The 18,788-nt window shown below is 33.3% G+C and overlaps 1 protein-coding gene and 1 pseudogene across 9 annotated transcripts in view; both read right to left on the bottom strand.

Annotated features, from left to right (window-relative positions):
• TBCK (TBC1 domain containing kinase) overlaps positions 1 to 18,788 on the bottom strand; it is a 220,534-nt gene that overhangs the window by 116,411 nt on the left and 85,335 nt on the right. For all 9 annotated transcript variants that reach the window (XR_006710750.1, XM_045471153.1, XM_045471148.1 and 6 more), the window contains 8 exons: positions 16,018 to 16,117; positions 10,279 to 10,328; positions 9,969 to 10,098; positions 8,894 to 8,992; positions 7,211 to 7,273; positions 6,328 to 6,454; positions 5,094 to 5,144; positions 3,690 to 3,773 (listed from right to left, as the gene is read on the bottom strand). Coding sequence is in view for 8 of the 9 variants with exons in the window: in XM_045471153.1 (XP_045327109.1) it covers positions 3,690 to 3,773; positions 5,094 to 5,144; positions 6,328 to 6,454; positions 7,211 to 7,273; positions 8,894 to 8,992; positions 9,969 to 10,098; positions 10,279 to 10,328; positions 16,018 to 16,117 (704 nt within the window). In the remaining variant the exon portion in view is untranslated. The remainder of the gene's footprint in view (positions 1 to 3,689; positions 3,774 to 5,093; positions 5,145 to 6,327; positions 6,455 to 7,210; positions 7,274 to 8,893; positions 8,993 to 9,968; positions 10,099 to 10,278; positions 10,329 to 16,017; positions 16,118 to 18,788) is intronic.
• On the bottom strand, positions 11,992 to 13,332 carry LOC123594429 (annotated as a pseudogene).

Here is an 18,788-nt window from a genome sequence, read left to right as displayed (position 1 = left end):
TTTCTGTATTCCTTTCCCTTTCTGATGTGTAGGAACCACATCCTCCAACTGGTCCAAGTATGAATACGCCTTAGTTTTATAAACAGTACAAGAATGTTTAACATCGTGGCAAAATTCCAATGGCTATTTTGGTGAACAACACAGAGCAGGATAACTTCAAAGAACAGTTTAAAAGTTTATAGGCCAGTTTTCTGGGTTATTCCCTTCTTAAATGCAAAATGACATTAAAGTATAGTTAGGTTTTCCACAAAGGATGAGTTCCCATTCTTAATGATTAAATGGCTGCCTCTCTTCACTGGACTCAAGCTGCCTTTTTTTCTCTTCACTAGCCTAAATTATGTCTTTCCAGTGAGTTATAAGCCTGTTTTCCAATATCTCTGAAACTCAAACCAATCTATCCCTTTCAGATCCCTCCACCTTTTTCAATCCAACTGGTACTCTAAGGTTCTGAATCTAAGAGAAATTTTAGTAATCTTTAGTTAGAGGTCCAACCCTGAGTTGTTTAACCAGTATTTTATTTTTAAAATCCTGTGTTGATACTTTATAACTCAATAGTAACACCACTGTGGATAATCTGATAGTGCCAAAAAAAAGTATGTCCCATTAGGCTAGAAGTAATTAAATTTTTAACCTTTTTAAAAATGTCTAGAGGTAACACGTTATAGGACACATCATATGGTATACAATTAAGGAAAACAGGATGTCTTGACTAGATAACTTTTCTCTCTTCTTTAAGAGACAAAGCATTTTAGACTGTGATGAGTATGTAAATACTATATTTTATTTTATTTTATTTTATTTATTTAAAAAAATTTTTTTTTAACGTTTATTTATTTTTGGGACAGAGAGAGACAGAGCATGAACGGGGGAGGGGCAGAGAGAGAGGGAGACACAGAATCAGAAACAGGCTCCAGGCTCTGAGCCATTAGCCCAGAGCCCGATGCGGGGCTGGAACTCACGGACCGCGAGATCGTGACCTGAGCTGAAGTCGGACGCCTAACCGACTGCGCCACCCATGCACCCCATGTAAATACTATATTTTATTAGAAATTTTTAAATAAAAATATTTCAAGTTCTATTAGTATATAATTATAGAAACAAATATTTTTTCCAAATAACATTTAAAGTTGCTATTGAATATAGAAACTTCTGGTTTCTGTAGAGGCAATAAAATGACTAAATGAATATGCAATTCTACAATTAGCTATTGAATTGATTGGCTTTATATGATCTAAGGCTTTTCCAAAACTTGTGGGGAAAAAAGTGTTCATGTGTTACTTATGCCAATCAAAAATCAATGTTAATTTGAAGTTAAAGCTTAAAATACCATCTAACAAAAGGGGAGGAGAGGACAAACCAAGAAGGAAAACACTAAAATGAGAACTGAATATTTCTAATTCCAAGCCTAAAATAAACATTTGGAAGAAAAATAAAGCATTGTTCTTCCATAAAATTTAGTAACCAATAATCAGTATACTGTTTCAGCTCCTTCTTTAGCTCTCTTTTGGAATTCAGGCATTCTACTACTCACTGTTTTTTCAACCCATTTTGGAACTTTTTACTGCAGTTCTCTTACATGTTCTCTGTCTTAAGAATGTCTTTCTCCCGGGCTGCCTAGGTGGCTCAGTTAAGCATCCAACTTTGGCTCAGGTCATGATCTCTCAGCTTGTGGGTTCAAGCCCCGCGTCAGCTCTGTGCTGACAGCTCAGAGCCTGGAGCCTGCTTCAGATTCTGTGTGTGCCTCTCTCTGCCTCTCCCCCACTCACGCTCACATGCTCTCTCTCCCTCCTTCCCTCCCTCCTTCTCTCTCTCTCTCTCTCAAAAAAAAAAAAAAAGTATTAAAAAAATTAAAGAATATCTATATCCCTTTTCACCAAGCAAGCTTCTACTCAGATTTCAAATTCATACATAAATATCCCTCTTTAATGAAACCTTTCTAGACATGCTATCTCTTCTTTTTGCCACTAAAAAGAAGACAGTTTAAAAAAATAAACATACCATAAAATAACCTCCCCAACTTCATCCTCTGTGCTAATATAGTAGTATGTACATTTATTTCATTGACTTATAAGTAGTTATTTTCACATTTATTTCCTATATTGGGCTATGAAATCCCTTGGAAAAGGACTGAATGTTACTAACTCTAAGAACTTCTATTCCTTTAGTAGTGCCTGGCAGAGTCAGTGCAGAACAATTAATTATTGGAACACTAAATTAATTGAGACTGCTTTTTTCTTATGTAACGTATATGGTCAATACAAAAAATGAACAAATAAACACCTTGACTGTTGTTTCCTGGGAAAATATACATGAAACATTTACATAATATTAAAGAACATTTATCATAGCTTTGAAAAGCTTTAAAATTAGTTACCAATTCAAGATTTCAAACACAAATTTATAGAAATTATAACAGAAAATTAACACTTACAAAAATAAACCTTAAATAATAGTATAGTCTTTTCATTACAGTATTAAATGTTAAGATACATTACTGATTAATCTAACAAACTAAGGATATTTGGGGGCCTTTCTGACTAGTTCCTCCAAATTCATGTTGTGTACACTATGGTTTCTCTTTATCTTTATATATGAAACAAGATCTTATTTATTTGTATAATAAGCCTTTTTAGAGTGTATTAAAGAAGTCTACAGTCAAAGTATAAAAACACATCTTTTTCAAGCTGGAAATTCATTATCAATATAAAACACATCCATTCATCTGTATTATGAAATAGTTGCTAGAAAAATGAAACTTTTTAGAGTTAAATCATTTCTGTATTTTGAAACAGGAAGCTATACAGAACCAAAAGAAAACCGAATGTAATAGAAGCTTTCTAATATGGTCCTCTGAGAGCTAGCCGATGCATTTGATAAGTTCTGTTTTAATTGCTTTTTTGATGATTCTCCAAATATCTTTATCTTTCTTAAAGTACAGGCATCTAGCTATGCACTATGCTTTAATAGAAGCCTGATATATTTGGAAAAGTATTATTTCCAGGCCCTTCTATATGAGAGACCAATTAATATTATGGGTTCATGTTAGTTTAAAAAAATAACAGCATTATTTCTTACTTATACTTAATTGAAGATTAAGAAATCACGTTTTGTGATATACAAATACTCACCTAAATATTTTCTACCTTTAATCTTTTCAGTTTGTTTTGGTCACATTTTGACAAATTATTTGCATTGTATAGCGTCTGAAATCTCTTAGTATAATTCAAGGTGTTATTAAATCCACTCATTTTGGTATTGCTGGAATCTTAAAGAGTATACTGACAATTCTATAATAAATATCACTGATAAAGGTAATAAGGAAACTATAGATAAGTATGGAACACATCTCAATTAATAAAAGATACACTCTTACAATACATAACTTCATTAATTCTCAGAAGTTGGCATTACATGACTGTTGAAGTTATATGGCTTTACTAACTAATCTAAAAGCAAAAAGCACCTTCCTTTCTATAAAACATACTTGTCTTTGGTTACAGTAGTCATTAGAATAATATTGTAATTCTTTATGGATTTGACAGAAAGACTAAACCTAATGGTCTCTTAATGGGTTTTAGTGATAGATTATCATCATATTTTATTGGGTCACATTCATAAATTTAATTGAGTATTGATCCTTTGACGTAAGTATTTTCTCTGTAAAAAAACAAGGAAAGACATTTGCTTACCTTGTATTACATGCGAGTTGTCTTTCAAGAAAAAGTTATACAGGTATTTGGGAATAAAAGCAGACATACATGCATAAGCCAAGGCTAAGAAAGAATAGGCAAAGATATATGGTAAATTAGTTAATGAGGCAAATGATGAGCAGTTACTCAGCACATAATCCTTGAATCTACTACTAAACAACAGTCATGTTAACAATTGATAGAAACACAAAATTAAGGGTGGGGGAAACCCTCTTTCCTTTAAAAATAAAGAAAACATTTTGGACAACAAAAGATAACCACCCTACTAAATTTCAATTTCAAACTAGTGTGGCAATCATCCCACAATAATAAAAACTTTTATTACTTAGAACTTTATAATTTAAAAAAATTCTAAAAATGATCATTATTAATGAGCTATACCAACTTTAAGATCCTTTATTTTTCTGGATACAAACAAAAGAGTCTGAGAACTTTGGATTTAGGAACTCTAGTCATAAATTATTCTTTCAAAGACAGATCTCTTATTCTAGGATCGATGCATGTGATACTAGACTTTGCTTAACTAAACGTAGCAAAATCTCTGGTCTAGATTAATGAATATTGATTTCGAAGAGCAGTGTACTTTAAAAATTATTTTAATAGTGAAATTTTAGTTTTCTGGGATTGTGCTATCTCTATTTCTGAAATCTTTATAAATTCTCATATGAAATAGAATTTGAGAAGATGGAGATTCTGAGATTGAGACTTCTAGAGATTCATATTCTATAGGGTAATGGTCTCTGTATGTGATATCGTTGGGGATTAGAATCAATTAAATTTAACATATATTTTTTGAGAATCCTACTATAAAAGAGGCATTATAAGAGGGGGGCAGGAAATTAAAAAAAAAAACCCTACCATTTAAAAAAGCTGCGAACCAAAGAAAGGGTTACTATATTACTGTATAAATTACTAAAATACAAAACTTACACAAGATAAATTTTCAGAAATACAAAGTACTGTATGGGTTCAAGAGGAAGGATAAGTCTTCATCAAGGAATGACTGAAATGATCAGCTTTGGAGATACAAGAGCACTACTGATTTCTTTACAAACTGTTTAGAAAGTATATATAGACTAAAGCTAATCTTCAAAGAAGTCAAGTTTTTCTCCAAAGTTTCATTAAGTGGTCACCAAAGAAGATGAATTCATAATCAGATTCTCCCTAAATTTCTAGTCACTGCCTGGTCACAACTAAAACTCTAGTAATAAATTAATCCTTTACATCCTCTAAAGTGAGTCTAGCAGATTATGTCAGAAATTTACAGTATCTACCAGGTAAAGAGAGCAAGAACCTTATAACAAAAACAAAAACCTTTCCTGTATGAATAAAATATTTTAGAAAAATACGTATAATGATTGTTTAAATGATAAATAGGCTTACCTTCATTATTAAAATTTAAATATAGGAATGGAGCACAAAGCGAATCAAGACCTGATAGGAAGGGGTTGGGGGAAAGAATTCAATAAACATAAATCAGTATAAGTGCATATGTACATACCTTATTCAGCTCCCTGAATTACTGCTATGTAGATTAAGCATTATAAGTATTATCCATCCAGAAACACATTACATCATGGGGTACTGTGAGGAGTAACTGATAATGACTGGTACATAGTAAATGCCCAATACAAATCAGCTATTATTATCAATATTATTAGTTAGAGAGAGACACACAGTGATAGAAAAATGTAAAATTGATAGGAGGTTTAGAATACAGTCCCATTTCTGACCCTGTGTGATCTTGGCAATCACTTAATATCTCCGAGCATATTTCCTTATCTTGAAGATGGAGATTTGTCCTACAAGTTTCTCTGGGATGATGAAAAGAATTCTTTTAAAAATTGTGAAGTAAAATACAAACATATTACATATTTCTTTTATTGATAATACTACTGTTCATATGTTGTCATGCTGAAGGAAGGTACATAAGTCTATAATTGTTAGGAAGATCTGGAACTCTAAAATGGACAGGGCTAGGAAAAATAATAGCTTCATTTTAAGTTCAGTCAGAAATTGAGATATAAAATATAAAAACTACTGTTCATAACAACTTAAAAAATAGAACTGGGAAGGAAGAATGGGTGTCTGATTCATGAATTTATTAACGGCTACAAACATAATAATGAGAAAAGCTAAAAATCAAGGATATGGAATATTAAGGTTATTTAAAACAGGAGAGATAAATTAAATGAGCAGTTTAGGATGACATCCTGTTCCCTAATATCTAATAACCATGATAACCAAAGTTGTAAATCATTAAATGCCAAGAATAGCAACTAGCTCCAAATTATTTATAGTATAATATTATTTCATGATTTGTATAAGCATTAAGAAAAGTATCCCCAAAGATCCCAATAGCACAAAATATTGTTCCTACTCTCCTAATCAACATTATGGCAAATTGTTTCATTAAATATCTTGCATTTAAATAATATCTAGTAGGCATTTAGACAAAGTTTAACAAAAAATTCTCTCAAAAAATAGATCATAGCTTCAGTATCAACTTTCTTCAAAGCCAAGGATACTTTGATATTTTAATTTTTTAAATTGTCAGTTATTCAATATGCTCCTAATACTTCAAAAAGAGTCTTAATAATTGGGAGAAAAAAGTTACCTTGCCAATACACAAGATCAGGATGAGACACGACCCAGGCTTTTAATACACGCCTAAATTTTGCATGACCTTCTGGTGATGACAGCAGTTCATCATACTGATGACAACGAGGAATATCCACTTCAATCTAAAATAGCAAAAACAATAAGGTGGAATTGTAATAAAGTGATCTGCAATAAACCCAAGATAACAAAAAGGAAGACTGCATCTTGAATTTCAAAACAGACCACCTACATAATCCTGGTTTCTGAAGTTTTTAAATTTTATATTAGTCCTCTGGAAACACCAAAACAGTTGTGTTTATACTTAAACAAAAAAGCAGATCATTTCTATTGAAAAGGTATGTATTAATATAGTTTTCAAAAAACCTTCCTTTATAAGCTGGTCTGAATAAAGGGCAATTTCTTCAGATAAAAGAGTAAAATTATTGGGGCCCCTAGGTGGCTCAGTCAGTTAAGCATCTGCCTCTTGATTTTGGCTCAGGTCATGATCCCAGGGTCATGGGTTTGAGACCTGCATCATCGGCCTCTGCACTGAGCATGAAACCTGCTTAAGATATTCTCTCTCTCTCTCTCTCTCTCTCTCTCTCTCTCTCTCACTCTTTCTGTTCCTCTGCCTCTTTCCCCTGCTTGTGCTTTCTCTCTCTAAAACTTAAAAAAAATTATAAATAAATAAATAACAATTATTAGGAAAAGTTACTTAAACTCCTTTAAGGAACAGTTCTAACTCAATAAATTATAATTAGTAAGAACTATGCTTACTCTACCACTATATGCATATAGTGACTGCTGATTATTCCTACTCAAGAAAATTCCTCCTGTCTTCTAAAAGTTAAAGATTTGGCAGAATTATCTTAGGTTGTTTAAGAAAATCTAAATCATACTTGTCTATCTGTAGGAATTGGAGTGTCTTTATCAATTGCATCATATTTGGCATGGATAGCCCCCTGCAAAAAGTAAGAGAAGATATATTAATTCATCATATCTTTAATAAATTATTAACTTAGGCAAAATATAGTTTTTATAAACATCTATCTTTGAAAACACACCCAATTATAGATATGCACATTCAAACCCAAAGCATCATTTTAGAAAAATTCTCTACATCTGTGACATTCTGTGATGAACGTCCATGATAATATGCCATTTTGCTTAGGCAGACATTTGAATTATACACACAAGATGACAAATATGTTGAGTCACTCAGCTAATGAGTATGCTTAGCTGTTCTTCCAGTCTCCACAACACAGCACAGCACAGCCTTAATGCTCTATTCATTGTTATCTCAAACATAGTAAGTTTCATGAAGAAATTAAAAAGAAAAAAGGGGGGGGTAGTCATCCCTTGAGAAATTTTCCTGTTAAAGTTGAAAATAAAAGCAAAAATAAAATAAAACTGTTTGACGGAGTTCAGCACTAGGAGGAAAAGATTTGGGATAAAGAATGAAATACCATGTGGAATCCCTAATGGAATCATTAAGGGATTAAAGAGATCATTTGCATTTTCCATTTATACCACTACAGAAGGAATAATTGAATAAACCACTTTAAATTTTGGTCATGTTCTATACAACCAAATATAGAACGATTCTTCTTAATTCTCTGGTTTACTATAATGGTAGAAAAGAGCTAGGAATTTGGGGTTCAAACTCTGATATTATAGGATATGTCAACATCTCTGGCACATCTATTTTATGAGATATTTGGACAACCTGACCTTGGAAGTCATCTTGAACTTTAGCATTATATGGTTCTACAGTTCAAATTATTATCATATGGTATGGAACAATAGGTATTCTCATAAAACAACCAACTAAACTCAAAGATATTTATAGACTTTCACCAAAAAAAATCAGGAATGAAGAAAATAATTCTTTCAATGGAGGGTTAAAAGGCTTAAATATACTTGGGAGAACTCACACACCAAAAAATAGGTGATGGATATCCATAACATATCTTTAACAGAATCTAGGAAAGCAGGATGACAAAGAAATTGACAGGAAATGAAAAAATTTGGCAATGATTTGGCTCATTATCAAGACTACTGTCAACAAAGTCTCTATTAGTACCACAAGTCACCCTAATAATGTGACACCTCTCTTTTTCTCACTGCCACAGATAAGGTATTATAGAAGACAAAGTAGCTATTTCTCTCGGCAGCATGTACTAAAAGGCACTAAATTATATTAATGATTTTTGACAAGGTTCAAATTGGAGTGGAAGATTTCTCCCATCTTAGAACTACCTATAAATAGGCAATCCTATTTGTAAATGAACATATTCAAAAGGACAATATAACTGATATATATTTTAAATATTCTGATTTGACCTCTATTAAATGAAATATTAAATAGCATAAATCTAACAAGACTTCAATCATATTTTTCTATTCTATCTAGTCTATTCTTTTCCTCTATTCCTTTCACTAAAAATTGTCAAATAATCTTAATACTCAAATTTTACTATGTAATTTTTTAACAACATGGAAAATAGTTATTCAGAAAGCACTTTCCTTCTTCCTTCTTTCTTAATATTATTAATCAACCTCTAACCTCTTTTCTTTCTTACCTCAACTCCCAGAAGAGCAGCCCAGGTTAAACCTCTCATAAGAGGAGGAATGTCAACTCGTGCTTCCTTCCAGATTTGATTTTTTTTATATGGATAAGCCTATAGATAAAAAAAGATATGAAAAAAATCTCAAGTAGCCAAGTGCCATCTTTTAATCTAAACAATGACAGAGTTAAAAGTGACCTGAAATAAATTTCCAAGTATCTGAAATTATTTTGCCTGGTATTAATAATACATATAAGTTAGTAATGGAATAGTTCCCTATCCTCTGTAGACCTTATATAATACAGTCAAAGAAAGGAGATGAATCTCCTGTTTTTAATCATTCCTCTCTGTTTTGTGCTCTGGAAGAATTATGAATGACTCTTATGGAGAATAATATTACCAGTCTCATATGGGTTAAATAACACATAAGGCACTTTGTAAAATATCAAGTGATACAGAAAGTATTCAATAAATAAAAGTTATTATTAAGGTTACTTCTATAAGCTTACATATAAATTTGTCTTTATAAATTTGTGCTTTAGGAGGCATTTCTAGAAGAGAATTAATAGGACACAGGGTATGGATGTTGTTGAGGCTCTTAATACATAATTTAAAATAGATTTATAGAATGTTTCAACCAACTTAACACTCCAAAAGAATGAGAGTTTCAATCTCAATATACATTTGCTCACTTTGATAATTCAACATGAAAAATAAAGGTCTATATTTTTTCATTCCTGGTGAGGATACATATTTTGAATAGACTTACTGACTAGTTGTATTTCTATTATGTTTTTTTACCCATTTCTCTGTTCCAATGATCGTCCTTTTTCCTGTTTATTTTTAAGTGTTCTTTAAATAGCAAGGATAATAATTAATCTTTGGTCTATAGTTTTGCATAGATGCCTTCATCTTGTTTTACTTTTTAATTTTATTTACTATGAACATGAGTCATTTTTAGTATTAAAGTTAAGCATATAAGATAGGTCATAAAAATTAGTGTTCTCATGACCTTGAGATTCCCTAAGAATTATTAATGAAATTAAAAATAAAGATTGTATATGGGCTCTTTACACTTTTGAATCCCTACCTTTAGCAGCCTGTCAAAGAGAATGATTCTGTTTAGTTGGTACTCTGTGTCCCTCTCTCTGATGATTAAAGGGAGAGTGGCAGCTGCAGACAACTCATTATTGCTGTTTGAATGAGGTAAATTAGACTGGCTATAAAAGAGAAACAAAAGCAGAAAAACTGACCAAAGTTATAAAATTAAAAAAAACAAAACACCACATTTTTGTACTCTATTTAGGAAATAATTTTCAAAGAAAATGTGCAAGCTTCTTATCAATTTAATATAAACAGAAAAGAAAAATAATGGTAAAAGAATATATATATATACTCACTCATCTTCAAGTAGTGGGTAAAATGCTTCTCCACCAACATCTTTTAATCTCTGAATTTAAAGAGAAAATATTTATGATATTTAAGATCTGAGACAGAAACACTATTCTTTATTTTTAAAAAATATGTAAAAGTTAGATATTTATGAAGATACCAAAAAACTGTAAAACAGAATCTAAAATTCATTCCTATCATAAACATGCAACTATACCAAGCCTCTAGTGAGTTTAGCTGTGAAGAATATTCTTTGTTTTTGATTTTTTACCTTGGGAATTTCTTATAAATGTTAGACACTGATTATGACAGTTTTCCAAACACAATGCAGAATTACTAACATTAGTATAAAACTGAATAAATGGAGACATTTTTAAATCATATGAATATTATGTAAAAAAAAGGTACCTTTTAATACATACCCCTTAATTTAAAACTGAAGTCAGATTTATTTTTGCTTTGATATTGACACAAACTAAGACAAAAGGTGATAATAAAAAGGATTCAAAAGAATTTCTTACATCATACTTTGAATGTGCATGATTCAAATAGCTGGTAAATCAACTGGCAAATTTCAATTTTCTTATTTTTTTCACAAACTTATTATAATAACTGTTATTCCAAATAATAATATTGCCAGGATTATAGATGTTCTTTAAAAACATAAGAAGGCAGGCAGTAGTAAAGTAAAATCTTAGACACATCCTAAGTAGGGTGATTAAAGTTAATGCTGTCTTGCCTGCTGCTCTGTTCTTCAGTCCAATGTCCAACTTGAGGGCCGAGTACCTGTTCCTGTGGGGACTGACACAGAAGTTCAAGCTCTGTGTGTAGGCAGCATTGATCTTCCAGTGATTAGAGTTATTGTGCACTCACCCATGTGAGTTATTCTCAGAATTTTTTAAAGCCAAAGAAAAATCTTTTACCCACAACTAAGAACCTGGCAAACAAGGAATTTATGCCTGGCTTTTCTCTCAGTTCTGATGTGCCATAGATTTTATCCCATTTTGCCTCTAAATTTTAGGTATCTCTTTCATGGATTTTGATACTAAGTAGAAGAATAAGATTTTCCCAAATTTTGCTGCACTAATATGCACATTGTTTTAAAGTTTGGATTATACTGTCCTAAAAATCATAGATTTTAAGTGTCTCTTCTGCTTTTTTTGGTACCAAAAATTTGTACTTAAGAGAAAAATACAGGAAAGTCTAAGGTAAAAATTGTTATTTGGTCTCCATATTATTTTAAAAATCAGAAACATAAATAACTTTTTTTGTAATACTATTTTATTTGGAGTGAACCCTTTTCAGTATCCCTAAACTGTGAACAATGGGAAATGGAAGTATCAAAGAAACACATCAGAGATGTGACAAAAACCTTTACATTTTTTTTATTGCCTTTATAGAATCAGTGCATATTTAAGTAAAACAATTTACTATTAGGCAAACATTTTTGCATATGCTGTCTTCTTTTTTTTTTTAATTTTAATGTTTATTTATTTACTTTTGATAGAGAGAGCACAAGTGGGGAAGGACAGAGACAGAAAGAGAGACACCGAATCCGAAGCAGGCTCCAGCTCTGAGATGTCAGTGCAGAGCCTGACGTGGGACTCAAACTCACAAACGGAGAGATCATGACCTGAGCTGAAGTCAGACAGTCAACCAACTGAGCCACCTAGGTGCCCCTATGCTGTCTTCTCTTTATCTTTCTGTGCCTTTATCTTGTCTGACTTTCAGCAATTCTGCCTGGATGACTTTATCTTCTGGTGCTGTCTCCTGAGCTTTCTTAAGTTCAGCCAATGCTTGATGGTATTCTTTTAATCCTTGTCATCCTTGAGCTCTACAGTACAATGCTTTAGTATTCAATGGGTCTAGTTCAAGAGCTTCCAAGTAATTGTCAATTGCTCCCTGCCAATTTGACATCTTCAGTTTATAAGCACCAATGTTCGGCATGCAATTTAAAGGTATAGGTTGCAGCTTCGATCTACCTGCTTTCTTAGTAACAGCCATGAACGTTTCACATATCTTAAAACTTTTGTGTTTTCTTAGTGGCCATCTCCCAGTTCTGGGATTTGAAAAAAGTATTTATAATATTTTTTTTTAAGTTTTCTGTTATTAGTAAAATTTTATCTATATCTTTTAAGTCTCTATCTGCATCCTCAGGGAAATCTGGATGACTGTCACCAGAACATCTATTGGGAATACGTCCCAATCATTCCCCTCCTTCAATTCCCCACATTCTGTAGTAACACACAACTTGGCAGGTTTTTTACCTTTCACTTCTACATTTTCCAGTATCCTTGCCACACCCATTTCTTTAATTACTTGATCAAATACCACATGTTTCCTTCCAAATGAGGAGTGGGATCTGTTGTGATAAGAACTGAGAACCATTTGTATCGCAGCCCACATTTGCCATGCTTAATAAACCTTCCTGGTTAAGCTTGTAAGAGAAATTTTCATCCTCCACCTGTCCCATCAATATTTTCTCCACCTGTCCCATTTTGTTTTGAGAAGTCTCTACCCTGAATCATAAATTTCTTAATAATTCGATGAAAAGGGCATCCTTGAAATGGAGAGGTTTCCGGTGGTGAGTCCAATGCCTTTTTCTTCTCTACACAATGCACAGAAATTTTCTACAGTTTTGGGTACAACATCTGCAAACAATTCTAAGACAATTCAACCAACTCACTGCCCTCCAATGTCCACGTCAAAGAAGACTCAGGGGTTGCTGGGGGTTGGAGGGCTTAGTTTTGGGGAATGGGTGTGACATTTTGAATTGCATATACACTTGGGAGAGAACTCAGAGAACCTTGTGGACACCTGGAAGCTCAACCCAAAAGTAACTTTCTCTCTCTTCCTCTCTCTCTCGTTTTGATTAATAATTACAGAAAAAAAGTATTTTAAATTTCAAAAGTGGAAATATAAGGCAATTGAGAAAGTAAAATTGAAATCTTGTATTCATTTAACTTACGTTTACATAGTTTGGGTTATATTTAAATCTTTTTAAAAACTTTTTTTAATGTTTATTTATTTTTTGAGAGAGAGACAGAGCATGAGTCAGGGAGGGGCAGAGAGTGAGGGAGACATAGAATCTGAAGCAGGCTTCAGGCTCGGAGCTGTCAGCACAGAGCCTGATGTGGGGCTTGAACTCACAAACTGTGAGATCATGATCTGAGCCGAAATCAGACTGAGCCATTCAGGTGCCCCTACTTTGGGTTATATTTAAATTAAAGAAACAATATATACAATGGAATATTACTCAACCATTAAAAAGAATGGAATCTCGCCATTTGCAATGCCTGGATGCAGCTAGAGTGCATTATGCTTAGTGAAATAAGTCCATCAGAGAAAGACAAATACCATATGATTTCATTCATATGTAGAATTTAAGAAACAAAGCAGAAGAACATGTGGGAAGGGGAAAAAAAAGAAAGAGAGAAGCAAACCATAAGAGACTTTTAATGACAGAGAACAAACAGGGTTGGTGGAGTGAGGTGGGTGGGGAGATGGGCTAGATGGGTGATGGGCATTAAGGAAGCACTTGTGATGATGAGCACTGGGCATTATATGTAAGTGATGAATCATGAAATTCTACTCTTGAAACCAGTATTACAGTATATGTTAACAAATTAGAATTTAAATAAAAACCTTAAAAAATAAACAAACTAAGAGTAAAATCAAGTCAGTTGAAAACATACATTTGGATGTAGTTTATTGTTTGTTGCTTTGTACTGCTATTTACTTAACCCACTATATACATTCTTCTTTAAAGAGATGATAAGTTTAGTGTATCAAGTAGTAGTAATTATATATTTAAATTTTCTATTCCTTGCATCATGGAAAATAAGAGATTCTAATTCTCTCCTACTATATAATTTCTAAAATACTAAATGACAGGAAAAGCCTAAAAATGTAAGAAAAATGCAGTGATAGACCCAAACCTGGGCTTAGAGAGAAAAGTTATAAGCTATCAATAAAGTGTATTGATAATTGTGGCCTGGGGTTTTAGAGCACAATGGGACAAAGACTTGGACACCTGATTAACAGGGAGCCAGACTAGAGGAGACCCTGCTATATTCAAGTAAAGAAAAAACTGTGGTCGTTGGGTATATCCAACTTTAGCCATCTCCAGTCATTGATGTGGGGAAGAATACCCAATTCTAACTCCCTTTAGCCATCTTTTCTCTCCTAATAGGGTAAGGAAGGAAGCTGAGAAGTGTATGCGAAGGTCATGGCCAGAGACACAGGTTCACTAAAAGGCTGAGGCCTAATCATAGGATTATAGAACTCTTTCCCTTCCCTTCCCTTCTTTACTTCCATGTCAATAGAGCTCCTATGTAAAAGGGAATTCCAGCTGAAAGAAAAGGCCTCAGACCCCATTTTAAAAAGTCTCTAGGGAAACCCAAAGACACCAAGTGGAACAAGAACAAGGGTAGCTGAGGAAATTTTAGATTCTGACAAAAAAGCTACACAAATAATAAACAGCTAGATAAACATGACATCTTGAGCTAACACCTATATACCACAGTTTCTTTTACTGGAAAATTATGTCAAGGTTTCAACAAAAAATTGCAGGGCATGCTAAAATATGAAAAAGACACTCTGAAGAAATAAAGCAAGCTCCAGAACCAGCTTCAGCTATGGGAGAGAGTTTGGAATTATCAGGCCAGAAATTTAAAATAACTATGATTAATATGCTAAGGGCTCTACGGAAAAAAGTGGACAACATGTAAGAACAGGTGGGTAATATAAGCATAGAGGTAAAAATTCTAATAAAGAATCAAAAGATGTAACCTAGGTGTTATAGAAACATCAGAAGAAGGAGAAAGAAAGAAACAGAAGAAATATTTGAAATAATAATGACAGAAGTTTTCAAAATTAAAGACATCAAATAACAAAGATCCAGGAAACTTAGAACATCAAGCAGGATAAATACCAAAAGAAAATCTACACCTAGGAATATCATATAAAGCACACCATCAAAAGGTAAAGGAAGAGCCACAGATTTGAAGATCTATGCACTACATATAGCCAACAAAAACTCCATATTTGGAATATATATTTCAAAGTCCTCAAATCAATAAGAAATCACTCAGTAAAAAAATTGACAAAAGATATGAACTAGTAATGTAGTATAGAAGAGGTAAGCAGGATGCTAAGAAATATGAAGAGACTCATAAGTGCATTAAAATCAGGGAATTAAAATTAGTATTTTAGAAATTTACTATTCTACACCTTTTACAACAACAATTTTAAAAAAATGTTTGTTTACTTTGAGAGAGGTGTGTGTGTGTGGTGGGGGAGGGTGGGACAGAGACGGAATCCCAAGCAGGCTCTGTCTCTGTCAGTGCAGAGACCGATGTGGGGCTCAATCTCATGAACTGTGAGATCATGACCTGAGCTCAAATCAAGAGTCATATGCTTAACCAACTGAGCCACCCAGGCACGCCTAGAGCAATAATTTTTTTAAATATTTGATAATACCATGTGTTATCATGTATATGGAAAATGAGAAATCTTATTCAATGATGGTAAAAAGATAAACAGATACAACTACTTTTGTGAATGATCAGACAACATACATAAAGCTGATGATGCATAGATCCTATTTCCCAACAATGTCACTCCAGGGCACATACCTTGAAGAAATTCTGACATATTTTATGAGATTAGGGAGGCATTCAAGGGTTCATGTGTAAGGTTTCATTAAAAAAAAATCTGAGGCAGATTTGTCAAAACACCATTCTTACATTCCTTAGCTGGCATAATGACAACGTCACAGTGGTGTCATCCAACAGTGAGCTTCTGTCTCGACCTTGCCCAAAGCTTTCACCATCTTCAAAGAGAAAACTGAAAGGAGATTAAAAAAGATCATTATCTTAATGAGCACACAAAATCTGATTTATTGTTTCTTCTGCAAAATAAAATTTATTCTAAATCAATCCCTCATTAAAAAAATAAATAAATTTTAGACTTAATGGGTTAATTAAAAATATGTAATTGCTGGTTGAAATTTTACCCAACAATTCTTTTTAAATATAAGTTGACTTGGTCTGAATATAGTATACAAATATAAAGCATTTTAGGAACACAAGAGTAGGATTTATCCTCTTCGTTCATGCAGATTCAATGCTAAAATTACTCTCTTGATACTATTTATATGTGCTACTGAGGAAGTTTATATGAGTGAAAAATGATAAAAGAAGAAATATCACAATAGTAAATTCTCGAGAAAAAGGATAGTGAATAATAAATGCATAAAATTTTTTTAGGATTTCAGAGAATTAATTTTGAGAATTTACATATACTTGGAATTTCCATCATCTTATATTCTGGTGTTCTGCTTAATTCAATGTGTGAGAAATATAACTGACTTAAAAATCAGTTTAAGAGGGAGAAAAAGTAGAGAACCAGTGATCTATTCAAATAACCTAAAAATTTAACATGTGAAGAAAATATGCCCAGCAGGCGATTTTCCTTGTTACCTACAATGAACAAATCTAGTCCTAAAATGTAAAATTAAAATTTAAAGCACTGGTGTAAACTCAGGAGATTGAGGTTCACATCTTTATGAATAAATATAAAGAGCAATGGAACAGTAACAACTTTGGTTCTTAGAGTTCTACTGTTAATTTAACTTTCAATCTAATTTATATGATGATGTCCAAGATATTATGCAGTTCTGCAGTTTTCTCAACAGTGATTTAGCACCATGCTGATTTCTAGGACAAGCAACAAAGCCATAGAGTACATTTACATTTACAAATGTAATTGGAAATAAAAAAGTTACTCATATTTATTAACTCTCTTGAATATTACTATTCTTTTTTATCATTTTTTTTAAAATATGAAATTTATTGTCAAATTGGTTTGCATACAACACCCAGTGCTCATCCCAACAGGTGCCCTCCTCAATACCCATCACCCACACTCTCCTCCCTCCCACCCCCCATCAACCCTCTGTTCTCAGTTTTTAGGAGTCTCTTATGTTTTGGCTCCCTCCATCTCTAACATCTTTTTTTCTTTTTTCCTCCCCCTCCCCCATGGGTTCCTGCCAAGTTTCTCAGGATCCACATAAGAGTGAAACCATATGGTATCTGTCTTTCTCTGTACGGCTTATTTCACTTAGCATCACACTCTCCAGTTCCATCCACGTTGCTACAAAAGGCCATATTTCATTTTTTCTCATTGCCACGTAGTATTCCATTGTGTATATATAAACCACAATTTCTTTATCCATTCATCAGTTGATGGACATTTAGGCTCTTTCCATAATTTGGCTATTGTAGAAAGTGCTATAAACATTGGGGTGCAAGTGCCCCTATGCATCAGCACTCCTGTATCCCTTGGATAAATTCTTAGCAGTGCTATTGCGGGTCATAGAGTAGACCTATTTTTAATTTTTTGAGGAACCTCCACACTGTTTTCCAGATCGGCTGCACCAGTTTGCATTCCCACCAACAGTGCAAGAGGGTTCCCGTTTCTCCATATCCTCTCCAGCATCAATAGCCTCCTGATTTGTTCATTTTAGCCATTCTGACTGGTGTGAGGTGGTTATCTGAGTGTGGTTTTGATTTGTATTTCCCTGATGAGGAGCGATGTTGAGCATCTTTTCATGTGCCTGTTGGCCATCTGGATGTCTTCTTTAGAAAAGTGTCTATTCACGTCTTCTGCCCATGTTGTCACTGGATGATTTGTTTTTCAGGTGTAGAGTTTGGTGAGTTCTTTATAGATTTTGGATACTAGCCCTTTATCTGATAGGTCATTTGCAAATATCTTTTCCCATTCTGTTGGTTGCCTTTTAGTTTTGTTGCCTGTTTCCTTTGCTGTGCAGAAGCTTTTTATCTTCATGAGGTCCCAATAGTTCATTTTTGCTTTTAATTCCCTTGCCTTTGGGGATGTGTCAAGTAAGAAATTGCTGCCGCTGAGCTCAGAGGGATTTCTTCCTGTTTTCTCCTCTAGGGTTTTGATGGTTTCCTGTCTCACACTCAGGTCCTTCATCCATCTTGAGTTTATTTTGTGAATGCTGTAAGAAAGTGGTCTAGTTTCATCTTTCAGCATGTTGCTGTCCAGTTTTCCCAGCACCATTTGTTAAAAAGACTGTCTTTTTTCCATTGGATATTCTTTCCTGCTTTGTCAAAGATTAGTTGGCCATACTTTTGTGGGTCTAGTTCTGGGGTTTCTATTCTATTCCATTGGTCTATGTGTCTCTTTTTGTGCCAATACCATGCTGTCTTGATGATGACAGCTTTGTAGTAGAGGCTAAAGTCTGGGATTGTGATGCCTCCCGCTTTGGTCTTCTTCAAAATTACTTTGGCTAATCGGGGTCTTTTATGGTTCCATACAAATTTTAGGATTGCTTGTTCTAGCTTCGAGAAGAATGCTGGTGCAATTTTGATTGGGATTGCATTGAATGTGTAGATAGCTTTGGTGGTATTGACATTTTAACAAGATTTATTCTTCCAACCCATGAGCACGGAATGTTTTTCCATTTCTTTATATCTTCAATTTATTTCATAAG

The sequence above is a fragment of the Leopardus geoffroyi genome, chromosome B1 (assembly GCF_018350155.1).
Source record: "Leopardus geoffroyi isolate Oge1 chromosome B1, O.geoffroyi_Oge1_pat1.0, whole genome shotgun sequence".
Lineage (NCBI taxonomy): Eukaryota > Metazoa > Chordata > Mammalia > Carnivora > Felidae > Leopardus > Leopardus geoffroyi.
This window is presented reverse-complemented; position numbering and strand designations above follow the sequence as displayed.